This window comes from Pleurodeles waltl, chromosome 9 (assembly GCF_031143425.1).
Source record: "Pleurodeles waltl isolate 20211129_DDA chromosome 9, aPleWal1.hap1.20221129, whole genome shotgun sequence".
NCBI lineage: Eukaryota > Metazoa > Chordata > Amphibia > Caudata > Salamandridae > Pleurodeles > Pleurodeles waltl.
The window spans coordinates 977,274,704-977,301,255 of NC_090448.1; the positions used below are offsets into that span (position 1 = coordinate 977,274,704).

Sequence of the window (26,552 nt, forward strand, 5' to 3'; positions counted from 1 at the left end):
GTCAACAAGCACATCACATGCAAACTCCTGATCCACACATACAAGGCACTACACAACATAGGACCAGCATACCTCAACCACCTCCTCACCTTCTACGTATCCAACAGACAACTCCGTTCATCCCAAATCGCCCTCACAGCCGCTCCCAAGATCCGGAAAAGCACAGCAGGAGGAAGATCCTTCTCCTACCTCGCAGCACAGACATGGAATGTTACCTCTCAAATTCAGGCAGACAGCATCACTCAAGCAGTTCAGGAAGTGCCCTCAAGGCCTGGCTCTTTGATTAAGCAGCATGCCCACAAACAGTGCCTCGGGACCCTACAGGTGATTAGCTACATTTTAGAAATGATTTATTGATTGAGAGGTAGCCCCTGAAAAAGCAAAATGTCTTCTCCACCTATACCTATGGAGGATTAAGGCCAAATTACAACCCAATAGAGAAGAACCCCTGAGGGTAGTAGAGAATCTGACCCAGTACGAGACCTAAGCCAAGCCATATTCAAACTGAGCTAGATAGGATGTGCAGCAGGGGTACTATAGGGGACCCAGGGATGTGGAATTCCTATGGCCCCACCCCGGGACATCTTGTCTGGGGTCAAGGGCAACAAGTTTTTATGTTTACTTTGTCCTTGGGACAAGTAGGCCCGACCCTCTGCAGCATAAACCCTTTGGCTGCTTTTTTACAGAGAGTGGAACTCTCTGCAGTTGAGGTAATGTGTTTCCAAAAGATAATGCTGTTCGAACTTGTATTTATGGTTCATTATTTGAAAGCCTTCATTATTAGGGTGAGTGCTGTAAATAAATGTTTTAAGGTCACACTTCACTACTGACGTTGGTTCCAGTACGAAAAAAAAAAAAAATGTGTATACACATGTCTGAAAAGTTTAGGCTATGAGGCTAAGTATAATGCTCCCAGAATGCTCTCTGATTAGATGCAAATGAAGTGTCATTTAGTAAAATGTGTTGATGCATGCTAGTATTTCCCAAAAATATTTCTAATGAAAAATCAGTGTAACCATTTTCAACACGATTATGGGAAGCATGAAAATAAACAAACACTGACAAAGCCAACTGATCTCACATATTTTTATAAGTCTTTTAGTTTCATCAATGCGTGTCTTGTTTTGACATGGCTTTTGTAACATTTTATTGTTGTGGGAGCTACCAGGCCCTCAACATTATAACAAACACTGGCAAAAACCCCCCCAAAAGTTTTTGAACTCTAAAAGCACACGTTGCCACCAGTGGCATAACAAAGGCCCTGCAGCCGCCGTCCAGGCAGCCCCTTCAGCACAGCACCTGCCCTGAGTGAGTCTGGAGAGGGGGCTCCTCCATGTTCTTTGCAAAGGGGCACCCTCCAGTTTCGTTACGTCACTGATTGCCACTGTAGTTCCTGACACTGAACAAAACGACTTTGTGTGCCAATATGCTCCTTGTGGAAGAGCAGAATGCGATCACCCACAGTAAAGCCAGCCGAAAGAGAAAGAAATAGAAGTTTAATAAAAACAAAATGTCTTTGTTAACACCAGACCTAATTAGGGACCAAGACCCACATGTAGGTAGCTTTTTGCATGTCGCAAACAGCGACTTTCGCTGTTTGCGACGTGCAAAAAGCACATTGCGATGCACAAACCCAGTTTTGCGATTCGGTAACCTGGTTACCGAATCGCAAAACGGGTTGTCGCAATTAGGAAGGGGTGTTCCCTTCCTAATTGCGACTAGCAGTGCAATGTAGGATTGTTTTGTGACCGCGGGCGCAAACCATTCGCAGTTTGCACCCATTTCAAATGGGTGCTAACACTTTCGCAAAAGGGAAGGGGTCCCCATGGGACCCCTTCCCCATTGTGAATGTCACTGTAAACATTTTTTCAGAGCAGGCAGTGGTCCTTGGGACCACTGCCTGCTCTGAAAAAATGAAACAAAAACGTTTCATTTTTCGTTTTTGTAATGCATCTCGTTTTCCTTTCAGGAAAATGGGCTGCATTACAAAAAAAAAAAAGAAACTGCTTTATTGAAAAGCAGTCACAGACATGGTGGTCTGCTGTCTCCAGCAGGCCACCATCCCTGTGAGGGCCGCTGTTCGCAAGGGGGTTGCAAATTGCGACCCACCTCATGATTATTCATTAGGTGGGCATTTGCGAAGCCCTTGCGAATCACAGATGGTGTCAGGGACACCATCCTACATTCGGATTTGCGACTCGCAAATTGCGAGGCGCAAATCTGAACCTACCTACATGTGGCCCCAAATCCTTAAAGAAAGTCACAAAAGTGCACCCATGGTATATGTCGTACCCCTATAAAATATTTGTGAACTGTATTTTAGCATGGGTAAATACGCATATGTAGATTTGCTCATGTGAAAATCTATTGAGCATTTGCAAGTTCATTTTCCCTCCAGCCACTTTCTTCCCAACCCTGGAAGAAGTTCTGATTCTGCCATTGTCAGGAGTAAATGTCCAATCTTTCTTATTATGGGAAAATATTAGAGAGAAGCTGGTGAAAATATTTAAAACATGCAGGTTAATAGGTTTGCAGACTCAAATGCATTCCAGCCCTGGAACTATTGCTTACTGCTTACTCCAGCCCCAGTATGCAGATCTGCAGAAAGGTGGCAAAATAAGGAAATTGCTACAGTAGAGATTGGAACTGCAAGTATTCAAGCCCTACTATGGTAGTAGCCCTGGCATAATCAGAGAGGCTATTGTCAGAGCTCTTCATAATGAGATTGCTGCCATAATTTGTCGCCACACTACATGGCACCAAAGGGACAAGTAGATCTTTTTACAGGACAAGTAGATTTGAGAAGCAACCTGTCCCCTGGACAAGTAGATATTTTAATAAATTCCACACCCCTGAGGGGAGGATACTGTTTGACCGCAAGACTTTCCAGAAAAGAGATTCTTAGAGGTAGCAAAGCCACCAAACCAGTGCATGAACACATCCACTCCTGCTTCCATCTGGGGGTCCCAGGTTGGCTCTTAGCATATCTGTGGCTGTCTTCTTTAAAAACAAATAGACCCTAAACATGGAATTTCAGTGTAGGTCCATCCATCTCGATGATACAAAGGGAAATGAGTCTCACAGGGGAGGGTTGAATAACAGCATAGATACCCCATGTCAGGAAATCTGGGATACTGCGGAGGATAGATATACGTGGTAAGAGGGGAAGGGGCATCCCATAATTACTTACACTGTATTTCTTGTGTTTCAGGGGTAAAGGAACAATTCCACTGGGAACAAGTGAAAACTGTGACACAATCCTGCACATTCTGAACCTGCAATGGGGCACCTCCATGCAGATCAATACTTACTGGCAATGCAGCGAGTTTGTGTACACAGCTTGTCCCTGGATGTTGTGGTCTCTGTTCCCTCATCACCATACACACCCTGACCCTGGTCATTCCCGGAAAAGATCTGTCAGAGTTGAACCAACACCTACTTAAGTAGAAGATGACTCTGTTGCATCAGGTTTCAGAAAAAAGAACTGCTGATTATTCTGGCTGGGTTCGGTACAAGGACATTCCAGAAGAATTCAGACTGTTCTCTGATGCAAAAATCTCAACTGGAGTGTTCATACCCTTTTTCACTATGCAGATAAAAGCGAATGTTCGCTGGTTACAAATAACAAGGTGGGAAATGTTCAAGATGATGAACAGCACTGAGCTCTGCATTAATTTGATCAAGGAAGATCTGAGAGCCATCTGCCTCATGGTGATGCAACATTGATATATTTTAAACCTAATGACCACAATAGAGGGAGGGGTGTGTGCCAAAAATCAGTGTGTCCTGCTGCACATTTATCCCAGGTAATAACATGGACAACGGGACACTGACGTCTCTGCCATCCAAGCATTGCACCATTTAAAAGGGACATGCATGAGAAGGGAGGTGTCTGTGAACAGGAGTGTTTTACTAACTGGTTCTCCTGGATCCCCCTCGTGGTTTACTGGTTTGTGCAAGTCAATCTTGCACGGTTTTCACAATATTATTGTTTTTGTGTGGTTCCATGAAAGTAGGGTTTCCTGCTGTAAAAACCCAGTCCTCAAATTGGGTATAATGCAAGTAACTAGGAGAGTAATAGTAGTCAAAACTGAAGAACAAGGCCCCAATAATGTGACTGCCATGAAGTAAGGTTTAGGTAGTGTAGTTGAAAATTCAACTAGAGGGGGGAATGTTAATATTGAAAAACTCGATATTGAGGTGCACAATGATACATTTATATATAAAAAACAAAATCGTACCTCCATTATCGAATTCATCCATCATGAACTTCCCTTCAACCCTGACTCAGAAATACATGGTCAGGCAGGCTCTGAGCCCTAGGCCTAATGTTACTGATTGACAGGTCAAAGGTAGGGTGGCAGGAAGCCGGCAGACAAACATGCGAACCAGAAACTCAGATTAACCCAACAAATAGGTGCAGCGACACCACAATCGTCTGCATTCCCAAAACACCATAATGTCAGATGCCACATGAAGTTAGGAACACTCAGCCGATCAGAACACAGCACACACAGTAACATACAGGGATCACGCGCGATGCCGGACATCTGGACATGTTACCCACTCATTGTGTACATGCAATGTCAAGGCCCACCTGCATATGTTATAAGCAACCTTATTTTTTACTCCAAGGCAATGGCACACATTCTTTACCTAAAACGGAATGCTGAAATTGTTTTATGATGCTCAGAGAAATGTATAAAACACCACTCAGATCGATTATATTTTGCGACAGTTCTCAGACTGTTTCTGTAAGTGTTTTCTCGGCCATAGTGTTTGATTAAACCAAGTGTTCCTATTTTGCCAAATGCCTCTTGCCTTTTGTTTTTTCAAGATAAATTCACATTTAAGCAACAATATATCAGCAATAATTTTTGCAAATTATACAAAGGTTTGTGGTATACTCTCTGCATATAACTTACCAATTTATTTCCCATCAGAATAGAGCCTTTAACCTTGCCCTACTTTAGGATTCTTTTTTTAATTACTATTCTTTATTAAGATTTTTTTCAAAATGACAAACAATAAGTAACTTTCAAATGCCTTCGGGTTTTAAACCACCCAAGAAAAAAAATCAGTTATCATTTTCCTGAAAAAAACATGTGCAGATCATAAAAGGAGAATGTGGGAATAACATTCAGTGCCAAACTTCATTCGAGGCATGGATTCATTCCAATAAAATGGTGAGTGTATTCTGTGCTTTAAAATACAGGCCCCAAGACTTGCCTCTGCAAGGTGCATAGAGTCATCTGATTGTTTGATACAAAGAAACAAAACTAACAGTTGTGGATACATCTCGGCAAAAGCAACCGGTTTTAGTTTGAAACACTGCAATCTCAGCTAAATATATTTAAAAAACACACACACAAATTCCTCCAGGTTTGGACTCCTCACAATAACCAGGGCGGAGGCGTGGAATCCCCTGTCAGCACATGGTTGACCTCCTCGGCACTTCCCTTGCCTTCACGGGATACAAAGTTGGCCCCCATTAGCGAATCAGAAAGCTATAAAAGTGGCCCACAGTTACAAATCTGGGCAGTTGAAAACGAGTAAAGGCAAGCTGTATAGTTGTTTGAAAGGTATGGGACGCTGTTTCCATTTGTGCTTGCTGCAGGCAATGTTTATGACAGTATCAGAGAAATCAACAGTAAAAACAGCCAACCAGACAATAGAACCAACCCACAAGCAACCAAAAAAACAGCCCATACGCTGATCAGTAAGACCAGGCCTTTGGGCACTACCTGTTTGCCCTGGAGGCCAGTCAGGCCCTGGTTGCCTTTCCTCACCCCTCAGGAGTTGCTCACCCCTCTAGATCACCCAAGCCCCATCACATGATGTTCACCACCTACGTGTTCATGAAGACGAAGACAGCACATCGCCCTGCGCCACCCAAAGCGGTCGCAACCTAACACAACTAGGCCTCACAGCACTTCTGAACCCAGCGCGTGGTGACATGAACATCGCTGCTGCGCATGAAAACTGAGCCCCTCCCTCACATGAGGAAAGTTCCACTTCTGCTTATGATGCCCGGGCCTCCCCCTGCGCACGGATGACCCCCCCCCCCCCCGCACATGGTGACGGTTCTGCTCCTGCACATAATGACTGAGCTCACCATTGGTGCAACAGGTGCAGTTGTGCCAGAGTCCACTGCACCCTAATCATTGTGGTTTCAAGGATGGCGGTATTTGTCCTGATGGGGGAAGGGGGGAGGACATGGCAAGCTTTTAAGTTTCCAGCTTCAAGCGCGATCAGTTCGCCTACTCTGGGCTTTTTCTTTAAATTCTGGAACTTCTGGTCGTCGTGGTTTTGTAAGAGTAAAACAAGACTACAAAAATGCAAAGAAGAAAACCCGGTCTGGATGAGTCAAGTCACACTTAAAACCGGGAAACGTAACAGCTTTTCCTTACAACGTCACTCCCCCAACTCTTGCATGTGAGGAACTGCCTGTGTCCTGCACATATCGATTGGAGTGTCGCTCTCCCCTCGACACATGGTGACTGAGCCCCTCCTCCCACGCACATGGTATGGTCCTGCACATGATGACTGGGCTCGCTTCAGTCAGGCCCCTCCATTCTCTGGCACATAGGGGCTGCTTCTGTCCTAATCTTGGTGACTGCAGCATAGTTCACGCTCTGCAGATGGTAAATAATCTTTCTACCCCAAAGGTTTATGAAGCCCTCCACGCCCTCGCTCGCATACGGAGGTTGCTCCAGTCCCGCGCCTGCAGCCGGAGCGCCGCTCCCCGCTCGGCACTTGGTGGCTGAGCTCTCATCCTCCCTAGCGCGCTCTCCCCTCCCCCTGCCCCTCGCGCGGGCCTCAGACAAGCCCAGCTGACGTTGTTTGTGAAAGCCTCCGAGCGCTGCAGCTCTTCCTGGTTTCCTCCCAGCCCTGGGCTGTGCAGCTAGTCATGGGGTTGCTATGTTGGTATTTCATGCTTAAGTGACTGAGCTAAAGCAGCTCTTGCGTAATCCCGACTGTACACACACTCAGCAACGTCTGAGGCAAGTCTTAACCGTGCAGGAAAAACAAGGAGGCTTCGTCGCAGCGCAGGCCCAGAGCGTGCAAGCATTTGCAGACAGACATACCGAGATGCGTAGTTTCGGCTAAACACGCGTAAACGTAAGTGAGTATAGGTGTTTAGGGGCGCCGAACGAAAACACGCATCGGCGCACAAATAGACTTGAACCGCCGACCGTTAAACAAAGGAAGAAATGTGCACACCAGGAGACGGAGGCAGCTCGAAAGGTTTAGACAGCTAATACACACACTGGCGAAAAACACTCGGTCTCATAGGGAGGATTCCATGGTGCCTGGTCCAAGGATGGAAATAGCCCCTTTGACATTAACTATAGTAGTTGCCGGGTTAAGTGGGCCCCGGTGCCACTGTGCCTGCTACTCCAATAGTACCTACGTCCCTGAGAGTACACAGAAACGTGTATAGATTTGTGCAGGCAAATACAGGATACGACATGCACGCACCGATACGTGCAAAGGCAGGGCCAGGGGGAGAGGGGAGGCTTAATACACACACAGTCCTGCAAATAACAGCTGTGGGATGCCTCAACAACAGCAAATGCGAGTTGTACAAAAGCCAAGAACGGAAGTCTATGATGGTTTGAACGCATGGGAAGTCTTTCATAGTTTGAACGCTTGTGCGTGTGTGTGTTTTAGGGGGAGCGGGAAGGGGTGGTGACAGAAAGGGATGGCCTATTTCTTGATTCTGTGCTACATACACCGAGGGCGACTAGAACAACTAGGTCCTGAATACAGGGAAGAGAAACCATCCCGGTTGGACCGCAAACAGCCCGTATTCTGGCTCCGGGAGCTGCAACCATATGCTGTATGGTCATTATGGATATTGTCTCCAGCCCTGGGGTTTTGTGCGCTAGTCTGATATTTTTTGGGGTGGTGTAGCCTGTTTCGCTTCATCTGACCTAATAAGTCAAACGCTTGGGAAAACAATGATTTGTTGTGAAAAGTGCAGGACTGAAGACAGTGTTCATAATGACCTGAAGCGTGGCTGTCACTCTAGCCCTTGCTTCCATACAGACTAAACTGAACAATGAAGAAACACATAATTTCCTTAACCCAGCCTTCGACCTTTAAACTCTCACTCACTTGTGTCTACTGTTCCTCCACCCAACTGGATCTTCAGGCATTTCCTGTTCTCCACCACGGCCAGTCCGCCCTCCTCAGTCAAACAGGACCTACAAGCTTACTCATTCCTAACCTGGGCCCATCAGTGACCCAACCATTGCCCTCCGGATGTACCATTTCACTGTCTTGTCTACACCTGCTGGGCTCCTTGGGTGTACCAGTGCTTTAGCCTCCCAACCACCTCTGCTGCCTGTGAGGCTGGATTGCGATGTTAGATCCACAGCCTAACCGAAGCAATGCAAAGAAACAGTGAGTACCCAAGCACTCTGTGGCAGATATATCACACCAACGGAAACACAGCATTAAATGCCAATAAACCCCCTACACGGACATGCCCTTCACAGAAAATCATCAAAATGGGAAGAAAAGTGGAGCCCCATCCAAAAGTGTAAACAGGAAAGGTGGGTCAGATTCAACTTGCAGGTGGGAAGGGAAGAAAGTGACCGCGGTCTCCTGTGCAACTCCCCATCCCAACCACTCCACCGGATGGGGACCAGTCCACTGGATAAACGTGGCCAGATCCCTGTGGCTTAGGCAAGACTCCATTTTCTCCATATTTGGAAACTGAGAATGTTGAACAGCGTGCGGGAGTCTGTGGTTTAAAACAACTATAGAAAGATGTGGGGACTGTGGGGGGGGGAGGGGTTAAGAGAGCAGAGAATGAATTGGAGAGGAGTCAGAAAGAGAGAGGGGGCATTTACTGGTAAATGATTCCTGATGGCAGTCTACCAAGGCGAAAAATGCACCCTAAGCATGACCGGACCCAACAACTGTGGAAAAGGAGCACACAGATGTGGGTTAAAGTAAAGTTTATATTGCGTTGAAAAGGGTGATTGTATCTCCAATATAACAATACACAGAAAAGGCCTCACAGTCAACAAGCCCCACCTCGACCCCACACTGCTGTCCACCAGGCCTAGGGCACAAGTGGGATCAGCTGCCACAGGTGAGAACTCTTTCCTGCCGGAAGGCGGGATAACGCTAATAAGTATTTTCGCCTGCCTCAGCCTGGGCTAATGTGTTGTTCCCCATGCTGGGAAGGGTAATCTGCAGAGGACAATGCACCAAAGCCCAAACAGGCAAACAAAGGAAACCGAGACACACAGACACCAAACACTATAACTCAGACATGGGGGTGCATGTACCCAACACACCAAACCTGAGTATCTTATATCATACTTGCTTTGTTATGGTAACAGAGGTTTATATGACATTGTGTGTCGTTCTTATGGCCTAGCAGCTCTCATATGTTTGGGGCCGTCATTTGGCAACACTTTTTCACGTGTACACCAACACACCACAACTCTGGCACAGAGACAGCTCAAACATACATCCTTATATATACACACAACAGCTGTGATAGAGCAACACAGGGAGAGTCAAACTCACACACAGCTGCACAAAACACTCACAATTAAACACACGTTTACGAGCGTACCACAATCCAAACCTAAAGATTAGATACACTGACACACACATAAAGTAAAAAAAATATATAACCAGAAAAGAGATCTGGGGATACATCCGGAGAGACAGGCATGAAGATATACACACAGACTTGTGAATCCTAGCTCATACGAAAAACAGGGGCACTCATACTGACACATTTGCAGTAACACACCACCTGCCACTGGCTGATACTGCAATACAAACTCTGAAACATGCCACCACCACAATACAACTCAGATAGACGTTACACATGCAAGTACATGCAGTCCAAATAAGGCGCAAAGGCTAAGACCAATGCCACTTGAATTATGTGACGGGGTGAGTAAATTATGTAGCAAGAGAAGGCAAAATTACATCCACTCACCATAACTCGTATGGTGAGTGGACCAATGGAGATAGGTCGATATGTACAAAACCTCAAACACATACAGTCACATATCACAGCCCAAATAAATGAACAAAACACGAAAAACCTCCCCCAACAGACAACCAACACGGACGACAACCGACTAAAACCCAAATATCTGAAAACAAGCACCCACGAAGATAGGCACATACACATACAAAAAAGTTATATAGACAGACATAAAAATGGTTACAGAGTTGGACACAGACATATATATACACACACACACACAGAGACAGGCACTTAAATGGGTGTCACTACAGAGACATTTGAGCACACAGCTATCCAATAATACATTTTATTCGGACGTAAGGACACACACTCACATGTGCCGCTACAGATTTAGACTGTCACGTTGCCGATAGCTGTACAGAGATGTAAACACACACTTATACAACACACACAAGCGCCTAACATCATTCTCTGTATCCCCAGACGTGTAGGCGCCCCCACCACTCACACACACGCTGCCCATGAACCACCAGCTTGATAAAACAATTTGCTTTTCCAAACTGCTTCGGGTTGGGCCCGGGAGGGGCTAGCTGATGCAACATGGTGCATTACAGCACCTCTCTGAAAACAGATTATATCAAAGGTGATTACTGCCTGAAGATAGTTTAACCCCCGGATTACCAGCCAGGGACAGGTGGGGAGAGAAAGGGGCCGCGAGATAAGGAGGGGTGTTTGTGTGTGTCGAAGGAAGAGAAAAGGCAATACAGTGAAGTAAGAGAGCCGATAAAAATAATATATATATATATATATATATATACGAGATCTGGGGCTGTGGGGGACGAGCACAATATCTTAGACTAGGCGAAGGCGATGAGAAGGCTGCAGCCATGTTTCAGGAGCCACCGAAGGGGCGCAGAGTTTTCTTTCCAATGCAGAATGCGTTGACTTCAAAGGGGAGATATTTACTGTAACCCTTGGAAGGCAGCCTTCGTCTCCTCCTCCCTCAATGTGATTGATCTACGCACAAACACACACCTTTTTGTGGGGTGGGGGACATCTGTTCTCATATGGAGACCAGAGAAAGGCAGGAGAACAGAAGGGAAATATGATAGGAGAAAGGCAGGGAGAGGGCGAGGAGACCGGCATGGGAGGGAAATGTTGGAAAGATGAGGAGAGAGACCGGGGACAGAGTGAGGGTGGTGAGACGCAAGGGGGGAGAATGAATGAAGAGACGGTATGACTGGGAATGGGTGAAGAAAAGAGGGGAAAGGAAAGCATGCGTGGAAGGGGGATGTGGGGGTGCGAACGAGATAAAATGGAAGGGGGCAACGGAGAGGAGGGGTGCGCGCGAAATGCAGCAATGTAAATATTAACTCTGTATCTATCCAACGCGTCATACCAGGGTGTTGCTCCTTTAAGAGAATCAGAGAAACCGAGAAGAGAGAACATGTGAAACTACTTGGCATAAGGAGGCAGCAGTTCGAGAGGGGGAGAGGCTATGGGTGGAAGCCGAGAGGGGAAAGGCAGGAGAAGAGCGCGAGTTGTCGAAGGAAAGTCAAAGAGAGAAAGGGGGGGGTGGGAGGACGAGGGTGCGGGGAGAGTCTGCGCGGAGGAGGGAGGGCAGAAGAGGAGGAGAGAGAGAGAAATGAAAGCTGAACTAGGAGGGTTTAGGAAAACAGAGTGGAGGAGTGGGCAGAAAAGGGCGAGAGGCTGCGGGGGTGGAAGGAGAGGGGGAGTGAAAAAATGAGCGGCAGGGAGGGAGAGAGAGAGAGGAGGGGTAAGAGCGCGGGAGGCAGAGACTCTGTTACCAAACATGGCGCGTGTGCAATACGAGATGAGCGAGCAGCGAGGGAGGGGTGAAGGACACTGCATAATTTGCTGAGGTTGAGCAATGCTGGTTTACAAATGTGGGCAGTTTGTGTGTAACGTCTGTTCCAGAGCACGGGGGAGAGATGAAACCATGCCAAGTAACTCGAGGCTCGCCGCTCCATTCTGGTATTTTCTTTCCTTTTCAGCCATCTCCTGACGTTGCCTGGAAGGAAAGGGCCGGGTGCCCCATAATGGGGTGTGCGGTGGGGAATCATACCACACACAGCTCTCCCAAAACGACAAGGTTTACTCCCTCGAACGTCTGCAAACCCTGGAGCACCATTTAAGATCAGAGTTGGATTAAAAAAGAAGCAACATGCGTTGGTCGAGCAGTGAACAATTAGATCCCGTCCAAATCGAGAAAAAAATAAAACATTCCTGTGTGAAGCACACGCAAAACATAAATGTTTCATGCAACAATGGTATTTTACTTTCACACTAACACAAACCATTTCGAAACGATGAACAAACTAGTACACACACCCAACCAAATACCAGCTGAACCAAAAGTATTAAAAACTTGTTGCTTCGGTTCGGTTAAGAGGCCTTCCAGACCAGCGTTCACAGAAGCCTATATTGTGAATGTATTACAATGCCCTGGGAATGGTTGGTGACGCCCTAAAAATGTGAATAGCATAACGTGATAAAAACGGTCAGATAACAAAAACACGGTTTCGCTCCCTGTGGTGTGTTGTGGAGTTGGACAAATGTCTCTTCTGCCTTTTGAAAGAGTACTGCATATGCAAAGGGGATAGCACTCCTTTTCTAGGATATAAGCGCAGTACAGGATCCCAAGAGCCTATATATATAGATTCTAAGTCTGGCCTCAGCTGCAATCTGAAGTAACTACAAACACACAAGCCTGCTGTATACCGCACTGGCCAGGATGGCGTTTCGATGTCTGACAACAGACAATAAGTGCTGTTTTCGACGGTCCAAAGCTGGTTTGGAGGCCTCTGATCGAGACATGAGATTTTAAGCCCCTAAAATAGGTATATGAGGACTTTGAGGCCTTGAGATCGAGATTTGAGGATTTGGAGGCCATATGTTTAAACTCTGAGGATTTCAAGGGTCTGGGGTTGACATTTAAGTATCTTAGGTTGCTAAGAATTTCGATGGCCAAGGTTTGAAACCCGAGGATGTGAGAATGGAGATCTGAGAATTTGGGGAACTTGACTTTGATATTTGAGAATTTTGGAGGGCAGGATTTCAGATGTAGGATTTTGATGATCTGGGTTTGGAATCTAAAGATTTGGTGATCCTATGAGCTGTGAGACCGGCCATGAGCTGCGAGATTGCCCTTTCTTTCGTCCCCCCTCCACCTGTAACACTTGTGCCATGGCACAGATTTCAGCAGAGCACCAGAGAACATATGTCCTTCCTGGGCAAATAAATGAGGAGTGGCTTAATGAGGGTGCTTCTTCATGTGAGGATGCAATATATATACTTTATGTGTGAAGGATGTGTGTATGAAGAATGTGAATATGCAAGGCAGAAAATCGACCCCATAATCAGGGTCCCATTGATACAGACTAGCTTACACGCCAGAGCACTTTGCATGTTGGAACTTGTAGTTTGAGTTTTCCTTACAAGTATTGGTCACACGTCCCAGCATGCGCATCACTATTGCCTAGAACACCAGGGTGAACTAAAGGTGATCCTCTTAGAATAGGGGATGTGGGTACACGTGTGTCTGGAGGCTACAGACATATATGCGGGGTTTTGTGTGTGCAAATGTGTGTGAAGGTTGATATATGCCTGTGCTTTGGGATACCTGCATCGACAGACTATAAAATGTCTGCATGTAATGAGTTTGTCTGTGTGAGGTCGATGTAGCATGCGTGGAGGTGAGATATATATGTCAGTGGCATAACAAAGGCCCCCGCGTATAGAGGCGTCCCAGTGCTCCAGGGGGGGCCTCAGCACAGTACCCTGCCCTTGAGAGCTCCTATGTGAGTACTTTGTAGGGGGTGCCCCTCAAGTTTAGTTACGCCACTGAAGTATGGGTGTGTATGTGTACAAACATGAGCAGTGCTTTCGAGTTTTCCCAATTCCTTTAGTGCAGATCTTAGTCCGCCCTGTTTTTACTATGAATTATGGTACTTGTAGTCCTGAATATATAATGTTAGAAAGTAGAAACAAGATTATGAATACCAGAAGGCAAAAGAAAACAAACACAGCTGTATGAACTGCTGATAGTAAGACCAGGAAACGCGATGGCTCTGATATAGGGCGTGTGGGTGGGGCATATGTTTTGTGTGTTAGTGAGTGTGGAAACTCTTTGAACAGAATATTATATAATTACAAATAATACATTTTTACACTTTTGGGGTCCACTCTTAGGGGTGAGTTGATGAGATTAGAAACAGAATAATATACAGTAGACCGTCTTTGCCTGTTAAGGTGCTTATTTTGTTTTGGGTGGGATCCACGGTGTGTATTTATTCGGGTGGAGCTATATTTTTCACACATCGGTGTTTCCTTTGAGATCATTTAGCGTGCTAGGCAAGGTAGAGAACGAGGGGAGACAGAATCCAGGCTGAGGAGAGTGGAGACTAGGCCCGGTCCGATACGCTTCAGTCACGTACACTAGGGGTGTGGAGTTTAGTCACATGCACACGGAACCAGCTTTTTCAATCATTTCCTGAAAAGATTGTTTGTTTCGATGCTTGGTTTAAGCGACTCCTGAAGCGTGCCCAGAACCCTCCAAATCTGCGCCCATGTTTGCGCTTACTAGGTAAACACACTTTTGGGTTCGCCTTGCCCGCCTGTTGTTGTACCAGTGCGTCAATGTGAGAGATATTCCTCAGTGTTGTATTTGGTTGTTCTTTGTGGTACGAGGGATGGTGGTTACTCCCATCACCAGCCAGCCGCAACTGTCACTGGCCGAGAACACACGTACATTTCATCCCCACTGAAACACAACAGAATTTACATTGGATTACACAGTGGTCCAAGCTTTATTTCTCGGTGGTAGTGACGTCAGTATTTCGCGTGTCAGCGTGACCAAGGTCCTTCGTGCTGGACGCGTGTTTTGTCGGAGTCTGTAAGGCTGAGCAGGACTGTGCACTGCTGCCGTCTGTACAAACTCATTTCGTGGAGCTCTCCTGGTGTTGCACAGACAGCGCTTCCTGTATGCGGGGGGAGGGGAGGCTCAGAATATTTCTTTGACTCATTTCATCACCTAGTTTTGAAATACACACACAACAGAGGCAGGAGGGCGGGGCAGTAAGCGCATGCGCAACGAGCACCGTCGGCTGTTCTGGGCTGTCACTGCTCGAGCTGGAGAGCGTGGCCGTGACGTCACGGGCCGGCCAGGTGGCATTCCGAGGAGAGAGAGGGAGACTGCGCATGTGTGGCCCCAAGCGCCGCCAGAGAGAGAGAGGAAAAAAGAAACAAGAAGCTCCGATCCGAACGTTGAGCAACAATCGCAGAATTCCAAATCGGAACGTACGGAGCAGGATGTGAGCAGCGCGCGCAACGGTGTAGCAAAGCTGCAGATAGGGGGGACTGAACGGTACACGCCCCCCCTCTCCTGCTGTGCACGGTTGTGCACTCCCAGAACTGCACGGACCTCTGGTCTGTGCCCCCCTACTTTCAGACTGCACGGACTTCTGGGCTCTGCCCCTTGCCCCGGGCTGACCGCTGCTCCACGAGGACGGCCTCCGACTCTGCACCATCGGGCAGTGGATCCCCGCCTTCGCCCTGAGACCCCTGGAGGAGCCCCGCACTGTGCACCGCCGCAGAGAGCCCGCAGCCCAGGGGGGACCATGTCGGCGGCGCAGGTCTCGTCCTCCCGCCGCCAGTCGTGCTACCTGTGCGACCTGCCCCGCATGCCCTGGGCCATGATTTGGGACTTCACCGAGCCCGTGTGCCGCGGCTGCGTCAACTACGAGGGAGCCGATCGCATCGAGTTCGTCATCGAGACTGCTCGGCAGCTGAAGCGGGCGCATGGCTTCCAGCAGGATGGTCGCTCCCCGGGACCCCCTCAGCCGCCCACACAGCCCCCTAAAGCGGCAAAGGAGGCACCGCAACTCAACCACGTGGACAGCAAAGCCGGGCTGGAGCGTTACTCCCTGGGGGACCGGACTCCACGTTTTGACTACCCACCCCAGGCGCACCCCATCAGTGCCTCCACTTCCCGGCTCCCCAATGGGCTCAGTGGCCCCAATGGCTTCGCCAAGTCCTTGCTGCAGTCTGAGGACGGGCCACCTGAACTGAACAGGCAGAGCCCCAACTCGTCTTCAACCTCGCGCCGCGGAGGGGCCCCTCACCTAGGTGCACCCATTCAGTCCAGTGCCCCCATGGCTGTGCCGCCCAACCTGCTTCCACAAACTCTGCTCAACGGGCCCAGCGGCGCCAACCAACATCCGCTCAGCCGGCCCCCGCAGGCCCAGCCACCGTGTGACAAGAGGCCAGGCTCGGTGTCCGAACAGGAGCTGAAAGAGAAGCAACGCAACGCAGAGGCCTTGGCCGAACTCGCAGAGGGCCTCCGAGGCCGCGCAGAGGAGTGGGCTGGCAAGCCCAAGTCGGTGAGGGACACGCTGCTAGCGTTGTCCTCCTCGTGCCCCTTCGATGTGAGGTTCAAGAAGGACCACGGCCTTCTTGGTCGCGTTTTTGCCTTTGACGCAGCACCTAAGCCTGGAGGAGGGGGGCCCGCACCGGAGCACGAGCTGCGCCTCTTCATTGAGTACCCGGCTGGGTCACTCAGTGTCTTCTCCAGCGCCTCTGGGGTGGCGCGGCAGATGTACCAGGACTGCATGAAAGACTTTGGACGAGGCTTGTCTTCAGGTTTCAAGTACTTGGAGTATGAGAGGAAACATGGATCTGGAGACTGGCGTCTGCTTGGAGACTTGTTGCCTGAGGCTGTGAGGTTCTTCAAGGAGCCCGTGGGGCAAGACATGTTACCACATCCCTGGTTGGATGCGGGTTGTCCGGTGTTGCCCAGTGCATTGGTCAACCTGCCGCGCATGATGCCCTCTTCCACAGCCCGGGGTGTTGGGAGGAAGAGGAAAGCCTCCCCGGAGCCAGAGTCTGCTGATGGAGCAGGCCTCAAAATGGCAGAGGAGCAGCAGAGGCAGTGGTTGGCCAGCCAAAGCCTTGGGTCAGGTGGTTATGGAGGCCCACAGCCCCAGCAGCAACAATCTGCACAACAGGCCTCTGCTCCTTCACATCGGACCACCCCACCTGAATCTTCGACCCCAGTAGCCCCAACACCTCAGAATGGCCCATCGCCTATGGCAGCTCTCATGTCGGTTACAGACACGTTGGGCACTGCGCATTCCCCGAAGGATAGCGGCTCGGTGCACTCCACCACCTCCTCCTCCAGCTCAACCGCATCTGGGACCCGCAGGAACAGCAGCAGCCCAGTGTCCCCGGCCTCCGGCCAACGCCGACTCCCAGGAGCCCCTCAGTCGGGCCCTCCCCCACCACACTTGGGCCTAGAACAGCAACAAGGCCACCCACAGCAGCAACAGCAGCAACAGAACATTCCGGACTCGCCAACCATGGCCAGCAGTGGTGCCCTGTGTTGCACCATCTGCCACGAACGCTTGGAGGACACACACTTTGTGCAGTGCCCATCGGTGCCCAGCCACAAGTTCTGTTTCCCCTGTTCTAGGGAGAGCATCAAGGCACAGGGTGCCACGGGTGAGGTGTACTGCCCCAGTGGGGAGAAGTGTCCACTGGTTGGCTCCAACGTACCCTGGGCCTTCATGCAGGGGGAAATTGCGACCATCTTGGCTGGGGACGTAAAGGTGAAAAAGGAAAGGGACCCGTAAGGCTGGAGTTACATCCAAAGACCTGCATCCTTTCCCCCCCCCCAAAAGACGTATATATTTACCCCCATTACCCCAGGGACTTTCAGCACCGGCACCCAAAAAAAAAAACACAAGACCTTCAGCACATATAAGTCTCAAGAGAACTTCTGTGTCCACAGCTCATTACATCAAGAGCCATGAGCTTTTCTTCACCTTACCCGAACACCGGGTGACACTAGGACCCAATGTCGCCTGATCCTCAATAACTCACTCCTTGAAGACCCAAGCACCCTGTCCCAACACTGGCTGACCCTCGTCACCTTGCTCGATATTGAAGGACACTCAAGTAGTGCTCATTAATTAAGACCCAGTAGAACCTTCTAGCCCAGTTCCCGCTCAAGACCCACGAGACAGTCGACACCTACAGGTCTGGTTAACATACCATGCCTCATGAGGGTCCAAATATGGATCTTTAGCACATCCACCCAGAATCCCATAACACCCATCATCATTTAGGGGAGCTCATTGGTAATCGCTCCCTTCGAAACGCAGATTGTCATCGGCCTTCCCTCTTGCTATAAAGAACCTGTGGGACCTCTAGGGCCACTCCCTTTAAACAGGAACACCTTTGGCACCCCACCCTCTCAGTCCTCGAAACACAGGAGACCCAACATCCAGCCCCAACGCGGGACGGTTTTAGCACATTACCCGCCCCCAAAACGCATATGTTGGAAACATGGACTTAACTGCCACCCGCATGTCACCACTAAGACCCCTTGACGTCCAAGCACCCTAACCATGACGCCCTGAAATAGAGTAGTCATGCCGTTCCCCGTCGTCAAAGCAGCCCCTACCGCCATTACACACAACTCACCAGAAGCCACCGTACCGCACCTCTTTCGCACCTATGCCCCCCAAGGGATCCCTTGGGCTTTACTGGCCCTTGAGTGAGGCTACGTCTGCAGCCTTGCAGTCCATCTACCCACCCCCAGCCGATCGTCAGACCCCCACCCCCAATGAACTCTCCGGAGCTGTACAATTGTGAATAGAGCTGAACAGACACACGTCACACACAAAGTTAGTCTTATGTATGGACATTATTTTCGTGGTATGTTTCTATATTTTGAAACAAAGGTATGTAATCTTCATTTGAAGGATGAAGCTGTTTTTTTGTTAAACAGATTATACTATATTGTTTGGTTACAAGACCTGTGATCTCTCTCCTTTCTTTTTTTTTTTTTTTTATTTTTTTATTCGACCTTCTCCTTCTCTTTATATTTTGGTGGCAGCGTTAACTAGGTCCAAAGTTTATGGCACTTAGCAAAATTCCTGCTGCCAGGGTGTGTATTTTTTTAACGTGTAAATGTATGTGCACTTCTGTGGGGAAGGGAGACGAAAGAAAAGAAAAAAACCTCAAACTTTTTTTTTCTTGCCAAGGCCAGTGTGGATGCCTCCAGTTGCTTCAAAATGGTGACAAGTTATTTTCATTTTTTTTTTTTTTTTTTTTTTTTTTTTTTCGCCTTCCTCACCCTTGATGTACTACTCAGCATTGGTGGTGGGGGTTGGGCAAAAGTTAAGGGTGGGAGGTTGAGGAAACATTTTTTTTTTTTTTTTCTCAAAGCTAAACTTCATTTTATCCCTTTTTGCTTTAATGCACGGTGCTTTGATCAGTAGAGCAAAATGCTGTCTTGTACATTGAAAATGAGAAAATTAAGAAACCATACTGTTTGTCCTTTATACATTTCTGTAGTTAACAGATCACTGTAACGTGCCTTGGAGCTTTAGTAAAATTGTAATAAATTCAATTGATATTACCACTTTCTGGGTAGCCAAGTTTCATTTCATGTAGCCTTTGTTTAGCCCTGACTGTGCCTCTAGCACCAAAGAGCCCTTTACAATACTGCTTTGCCCTTTTTAGAGGGGTAGGCGTATGCATTTCTCCCCATTGGTTTTTATGGTCTCATGTTTCCCTATTGCTGGCAGTCTGCCCGCAGCAGCAGCCACCTTTGAAACGTTGCAGGGACAGGGCTGACTCAGCATATTTTGTTTACTCCCTGCCTTTGCGCCCAGCGCCTGCCTTCTATTTTATCAATGTAGCTAGCCTCAGACGTGTTCGTCAGAGACGGGTTTGGCTGTTTATTTTAGTTTTTCAATTTTTTTTTTTTTTTTAACGAAGCAGAATATTGTAGGGATTTGTTAATGTGCTAAGCTCCTGCAAAATAATTCCCCTCTAGAAATATACACCGTGTCAAAATATTAAAATAAAATTAACTGCTGTTGAGGAGAAACTATTTTTGTATCGCATGAAAAACGCCTCCCTCTTAATCCACCCTCGCCCCCAACGAAAAGTGTGCCTCTCTAGGTTGGGGGAGGGACTCGCTCTGTTCGAATCAATAAGTTGAAGGGCAAGTGCTTGACTTACAAATACACACACTCAAAAGACAAGACACGGCAGCGTCCTAATTTGTATTTATTTAATGTCGAAATTTGTGTGGTAGGTGCTAGTGTATAAAATACGACTGGATACCATCAGATTTACTTGGTATTTGAAATACGATATTTCGGTGTATTGCGGGCGAAGTTCAACGTTTTGGTTGCTGTGATCTGAAATATTGATCGAGTTGTATTGGATGGCATAAATTTAAATACGTGGGAGAGCAGAACGTCTCTGGGGAGGTGGTGCTTCCTTCTATTGGACCAGGGCTCTCGATATTATCAAGGATTCTTAATACGTATGTTCTTTTGAAACCTGAACTGAATTAACAACCTACATTTTTAAATCACCGAAAAGCTGCAGGACCATAAATGTTTATTTTTTCGAAAATCGGGCTCAGAGCACTTGCTGCGACAGTAAAAATCTTCAAATGATGATGGTTAGAGGGGAAAAAACCGAGGGGGTAGTTCGAGGGGAAAATGCTTAGGATTTAAACTAATTAAAAAAGTTGGTGGGGCTAGGATAAGCTTGCTGTTGCCAGTAGACAAGTATATCATAAAACCAAGTCTCCTTCTTTCTTAGGAAGCTTCGACCACACCCCTGAAGGAGTTTTAAAGGTATGGTACAAGTGCCACGCATCTTCATCTAGGGCCCAGGGCACAGGAGAAGACTTAGTAAATCTGAGTGCTAAAACTTTAAGTTTAGATATGATCATCAAGATGGGTTCATGGATACAAGTAAAGTGGTGGCTCCTGTACCCAGGGGGAGGGGGGGGGGGGAGTTTCAAGGATTCGTCTATAAAATCAAACCCCTTAGTGCATGAGAATAGCGATTAACCAGTAACCATGGAAATGGTCCCCCGTCTACAGTTGTTAAAAATAAATAGCTCTTATATGGATCTGTTAACTCTGGCGTGGATCCAGCACTCATGGGCTGGTAACGACACCCCTGGCCTAGTACATATGTTTAAGTGTCTATTCTGAAATGCTAAAATCGGCTGGTGGTTTCAGAACCCCCAACAGTTGGGTGGCATCGCTATTCAAGGGTTGCAGTGATTTAGCATTGGCTCTGGCACCGCCATGATGGATTCAACACTGTGACGTGGAGAGGACGTGAGTGGATGCCAGCCAGCAGGATTAATGTTTTAATTACATTTCCTATAAATTGTATTCTGCATGCTTTGCCTGTGCTGTCAGGAGGAAATGTCTGGTCAAGTTAAACAACAAGTAGACCCCCCACCCCCCCTCTCCCACACACACACACTCTCTCCCCACTCTGTCTCTCTCACACACTTCGCAATGTCGATCACTTGGGCGAGTCATGTTTTTCAAGGGAGAAAATAGGGTTGAAAAGGCTCCAGCGTTGCTTAGCTACAGAAATGCTTAGATAATACTATGTGCCAAATGCCCTGTATATCTCTCCACCTCTCTGAAGTGCACAGGTTTTTTATAGTTAGGTGCTTTGCGGTTTGATGAGGCTATGTCAGGAGCATGACCGTTAAGATGCTGCTATATGATGGTTTGGTATCCACATATCTGTAGAGTGGATTTCAGCATGATCAAGAGTCAAGTTAGTTGGAATCCTTGGTTGTAGGCTGGATTTCTCATGTGCCCAAAGGTTGGCGTTTCTGGATAGGTGGCAGTTTGTGAGCAATAAGACTAGGGTTCACATTTATCCAATGGTGTAATGTTAAGGTTCACTGTAAGCTTCATGGGGGTGAATTTGGTGAATGGCTGAAGACTGGGATTTGTAGGTGCCAAGCAGTTGGAGGATGAGGGCGTCTTTGTGCGGATTCCGTGGATGTTAACTGGTGAGCCGAGTTTTTGGATGTTAAGAGTCCGTATTCCCTATGTTTGGATGTAGGTGTCTGCTGATAATTTGGGCTTGTGGACTATGCCTATTCAGGATCTAGGCGAGGGGATAGGCTGAGTCATGCTAGCATGTGGGTGGGATTTGCATATGATGGTGATCTGGGGTTTGGAGGTGGCACTTGGTGGAAATTGGGGTTCTCCAGAGTGCTGGTCGTTTGGGAGTTGTGGGTGCTGTATAGTAAGCTGGTGTTAAGATGGTGATTTGAGGGAGTGATTCATTTGTGGTTGTTTTGTGGAGATTCGAAGATTGGTTGTGTGTGTGGCCAGAGGTAGGATATTGTGGTCTGAAGTGCCTGCAGTTCTCGTGTTTGAGAACATTTTGCGTCTCTGCAGAGCCCAGCTCGTTTGGCTTGCGTGTGTGGAATTCACTTATGTCCAACATGGAGTCTTTATGTCGCTTGAGACCAGCATGTTTGACGCCATCTTGTTTCCAAGGAAAGGGGAATTAATTCCTGGTATTAATCTACGTGTAATTTGTATACAGATATTGCAGTACCATAGTCTTGCTCTTAATCTTTAATTCAGAGTTTGTGCAGGAGGTAGGTTATGGTGGGGCGAAATTCGTAAAGGTTTTTGTTTTCTGTAGGGTTGTGTGTACGTTGTTTGTTCTTGTAAATCACAAATTTTATTTTGGTGTTTTATATAGGCCAGCAATGCATGCTGATGGCTAAATGCTTAGAAACGACTGGGCGAAAGAAGCCCTCCAATTGATTAGAATTGGTGAGTTTTTATCTTTTTCTTAGCTGTGAATGTAATGGCACTTTTCTTGCATAGAATGATTCAACCTTGCTTAAAAGACCTGGCTACTGTAACCATGAGTAATGTATGCACGTGGTATCCTACGCCTTTTAACTATTGCAGAAGCCACGTGGAGGTTAAGCTTTCGATTTCTGCGTGAAGAACGGACCCTATGGTTTAGAAAGCTCATGTACTGTTCCTTCTCTGTACTCCCTCTCCTTACCTCTTAAGTATGTTTCTATGTGAAATGCAGTAGTACTCCCTCGCCCAAGCTTGTCACGTACTCTTGTTCCTCTGGCTCCTGAGCGCAGGTGGGGCACCCTGGGATCATCTTATTTCTGATGTGGGCCCGCTGCCAGGGTGTGTATTAGTACCTCTGAGTCATATTTGGGTCAACCTGGGTAATGCTGTGTTGGCTGAGGATGCACATCGTCTGACGCAGAGCTCAGTGGCCGGTCTCGCCCGCAGGCGCGCCTTGTACTTGAGAACGTTGAGATTTATTCACCGACTCCATTTTGTCCAGACCTTTATTTAAAAAAAAAAAATTATATATATACACAACTTTTTCTTCTCTTGCCTCTATTTCAGAGCTGACGGCAGGCAGGCGTTCGACGTGCCCTTTTCATTCAATTTGGGTGGTAGGATTGGTACTAATTGAGACATTTGACCTAGACCTGTTTTGGTTTGTGGTGTCTGACGTGGCCAAATGTATGATGCGGCCCAATGGTTAAGTTGGCCTTTTGGAGCCAGGAGGCCTCTGATAAAATATAGAATTCATCATTTAATTGATCCTGAAGAAAATATCAGTTTCAGTGCACAACTGTGCGCTTCTACTTAGCCCAAATATTACTCCGAAGCTCGAATTTAATCTCATACATATGATATTTCATCCTGTTGGAAAAAGAATACAATTGGGTGCTGCTATGACAATTTTTTTGTTTTTATACTTTAAGCGTTCAGAGTTTAACAGCAAGATGCTGTTTCAGTTCGCAATACATAAGACCAGGAAGACGCGTGTAGTAAAACCTCTCTACATTAATGTATTTACTCTGTGGAGCTGAAAAATGTTCTCCACGTGCAAGGTTCTGACGACGTCCCAACACCGCAATCAAAGCAGCCCCACATTTTTTTTTTTTTTTAAATTTGCTCATTGGTCAGCTCCTTCGCGAGTCACCCTGATGACGTGTTCCATTTTGACAAGCCACAGAACTGTTCCCCTGTTACGTCAGTACGGGGAGCCGCATGTCTGGTGTTGTCTGACAGTCATGTCAAAGATGGCGGCTGCTCCTTGGCGCGGCCCGGGGCTCCGCGTCGTGCTCGTGCTTAGCGACCGGATTTGAGGCGCCTGCTGTCACATTCAGGTCCCGGCTGCTAATGCGCGCTGCTAGCAGCGTCAAAGCGAGGAGTCATTCCTCAGCACCGAGCAGTGCAGAGAAATGGCAGCTCGTTAACCCCATGCTTGCCGGTTAAAAAGGCCATCGACCTTTGAGAACGTTGCCAGAGACCGGTGTTAAAGGGTTAATGGGCCCGGATCTCCTAGGCAGGGCGAAGGAATGTCCCAGCACAAAGGCCTCGCTCACCCCAGGCAGGCCATAGAAGAGCGGCTTGTTTCTGCTGCAGCAGATGGAAATAGCGCTATGGAGGGCAGATAAAGGCCTCGGCTCTTCCGGTCAGCCCATTTCCTGCCCGCTCCCCGCAGACCGTGCTTGGTCTCGTGCTCTGCCCCTGCATTTACTCTGCTGTTTTCCCCCGCTTCAGTCCCTGCCTTGTTTACATTCACGTACTGTTTGTCTCTTGGGCGAGTGCCGCGCTTGTGGAAAGCAGCCAAGCAGGTCTGCCTCACAATTAGTAGATTGTCATTTTCTGCTCCTCCTCCCTCGAGCTAGTGTCTGTGGTGGCATTGTGTGTACATGAGGTTTCAGATCCAGTTTCTGCAAAGGGGCCTCCGTGGACTAGGAGACCAGGTGACGGCCATGGGGCTGGGCGTGTTTAGGCACGCCAGTTGCATTACATTCTGTGCCTCCTTGCCATACGTGACGTACCTCTTGCCACTGGCGTTTTGCATTTGCCCTATACTATTGCTCAGAGGTTACATTAAACAGTACACAGGAACAACGAAAGTCTGTGTTCTGGGAGAGTCGGGGCAGGGTTAGACATTACAAGCCGCTTGCAGAGAGTGCACTGGAGCGTGGGTACCCTTGCCATGTATGTACAGAATACAGCACAGGCTACTTGCACGCTGCTCGGAGATTACGTGGCTGCACATTAACATTGCTTGTGAGTGCCAAGCAAGTGTTGTGCAGACATAGTGAGTATCCCCCTCCTCCCTAGTTTCCAGTTGAGCAACCGTAGAGCTTTCACATAAGAGCTAATATCCATGTTCTTCAGCCTGTTTGTGTTTTGTTTATTTCTTCTAGGACCCGCTCTGAATTCCTTAGGGCAGGTCGCAGGAGGGGGCGTTGTTTATTTGATTACAGTGTGTGTCAGGCTTGTTTATTCAGCTGTCTCCTAGGAGAGGCTATGGGGGTGGGTGGGGGGTGGAGGGGAGCTCTTAAAACATGTCCTAGAAAAAGCATTGTCTTGTTTCTGCAGGAGGTTGTCGATCTTTGGCGTATAAGACACAGTTTAGAATAAAGGCGCCTTTTTCTTGTCTTGTATAGTTTTCGCTGGAGCCGGGGCCCTGTCCAAGTGTGTGTGGGCAATGCTGCCCCACCCCCACTCTTGTTGGTGGGGGCTACAGCCGCATTTTCGTCTCTGCCTAATGCTGTGCGTGTAATCGGTCATGTGGGTGAGGTAATTCCTTCCTGTCCATAAGGGCGGGTGCGAGTGAGGTGTTTGAGGTGGAAGAGGGTTGGACGGCCCAGTTCGTTGGGGTGCGCGGTGCGGACTTGAGACAGCTGTTTAGTCGGTGGGGGTTGGAATGGGCTGAATTGAATGTCGTTTTCTTCCTCCTGCTGTGATTTCATGCTCCTACTCTATCGAAGGGAGGCCCTTGTGGCTGCATGTACCCCATGCATCTCTCTGCATGGGCGTTGCACTTCGTCACTGCCCCCCACTCTCCCGAGGTGCGGCATTTCTTCCCGTCGTGTGCTGCTCCTTAGAGGCCCTGGCCTCTCCCGCCCAATGGATGGGAGGGGGGGGGGCTGCTCTCCCTGCTTCTCTGTGAATCGGCCTTGCTGACGGGGGCTTTTCTCTACTTGAGGGTGTGTGGTAACTAGCTGGATGGTGTGATGTTTCGTTGGGGCTGTGTCACATTCCACTGAGTAAAGGTGAGTGGGGGCGGTTATGTAGAAAACAGAAGCCGGGAAAGTGTGTTCTGCTCGGGGGTTGATTCTTGCCTTGAGGGGACTCCACTCCTGTTGGTGACGTAGGTGTTCTCGGGCCCCGGTCTCTTTTTGTTTTTCTGCTGTGTGATGCGCATTGGTGCTTGACTCAGCTGGTCCTCTGTTTCATTTTGTTTTCTTCCATCTTCGGCCCGGTCCGGGGGACTTTTCGAGCACACTGATCCAAAGAACGCTTTGGAGGTAGTGCCGCAAAAAACGCGTGTGTTTTCTGTGTAACTCGATTTCTCCAATTCGAGGTGTGGGATCTCGTCGGACCTAATGTCTACACTTCCACCCTACAGTGCAGTTTTATGTGTCCCCCTCCTGGAGTGTGGGGGGGGGGGCGGTGTAGGGGGAAATCCCTGGTCACCCCACGCCAAAAGTATCCCTGTAAGAGCAGCAAGTAGCTTTCGTGTGAGGACACCCACGATTTGTTGCTGCAGAGATACAGACACATGCGTTCTCATAACCTGAAGTATTGGAGTACCTATTCAGGTCTGGTTCGAGCAATCAACAATGCAGCAGGTGCAGTGACACCGCGGCCCCAACCATTGCCGCCTTTTACTACCAGACTGTGGATAGTGGGACACT

General features: G+C 48.1%; 1 protein-coding gene across 1 annotated transcript; it reads left to right on the plus strand.

Moving 5' to 3' along the window:
- Positions 1 to 15,135: 15,135 nt before the first annotated feature.
- On the plus strand, positions 15,136 to 19,412 carry IRF2BPL (interferon regulatory factor 2 binding protein like). The gene has a single exon (XM_069208433.1). It carries the CDS (start codon positions 15,607 to 15,609, stop codon positions 17,614 to 17,616), a length of 2,010 nt encoding a protein of 669 aa, XP_069064534.1. The 5' UTR covers positions 15,136 to 15,606; the 3' UTR covers positions 17,617 to 19,412.
- The last annotated feature ends 7,140 nt before the right edge of the window (positions 19,413 to 26,552 follow it).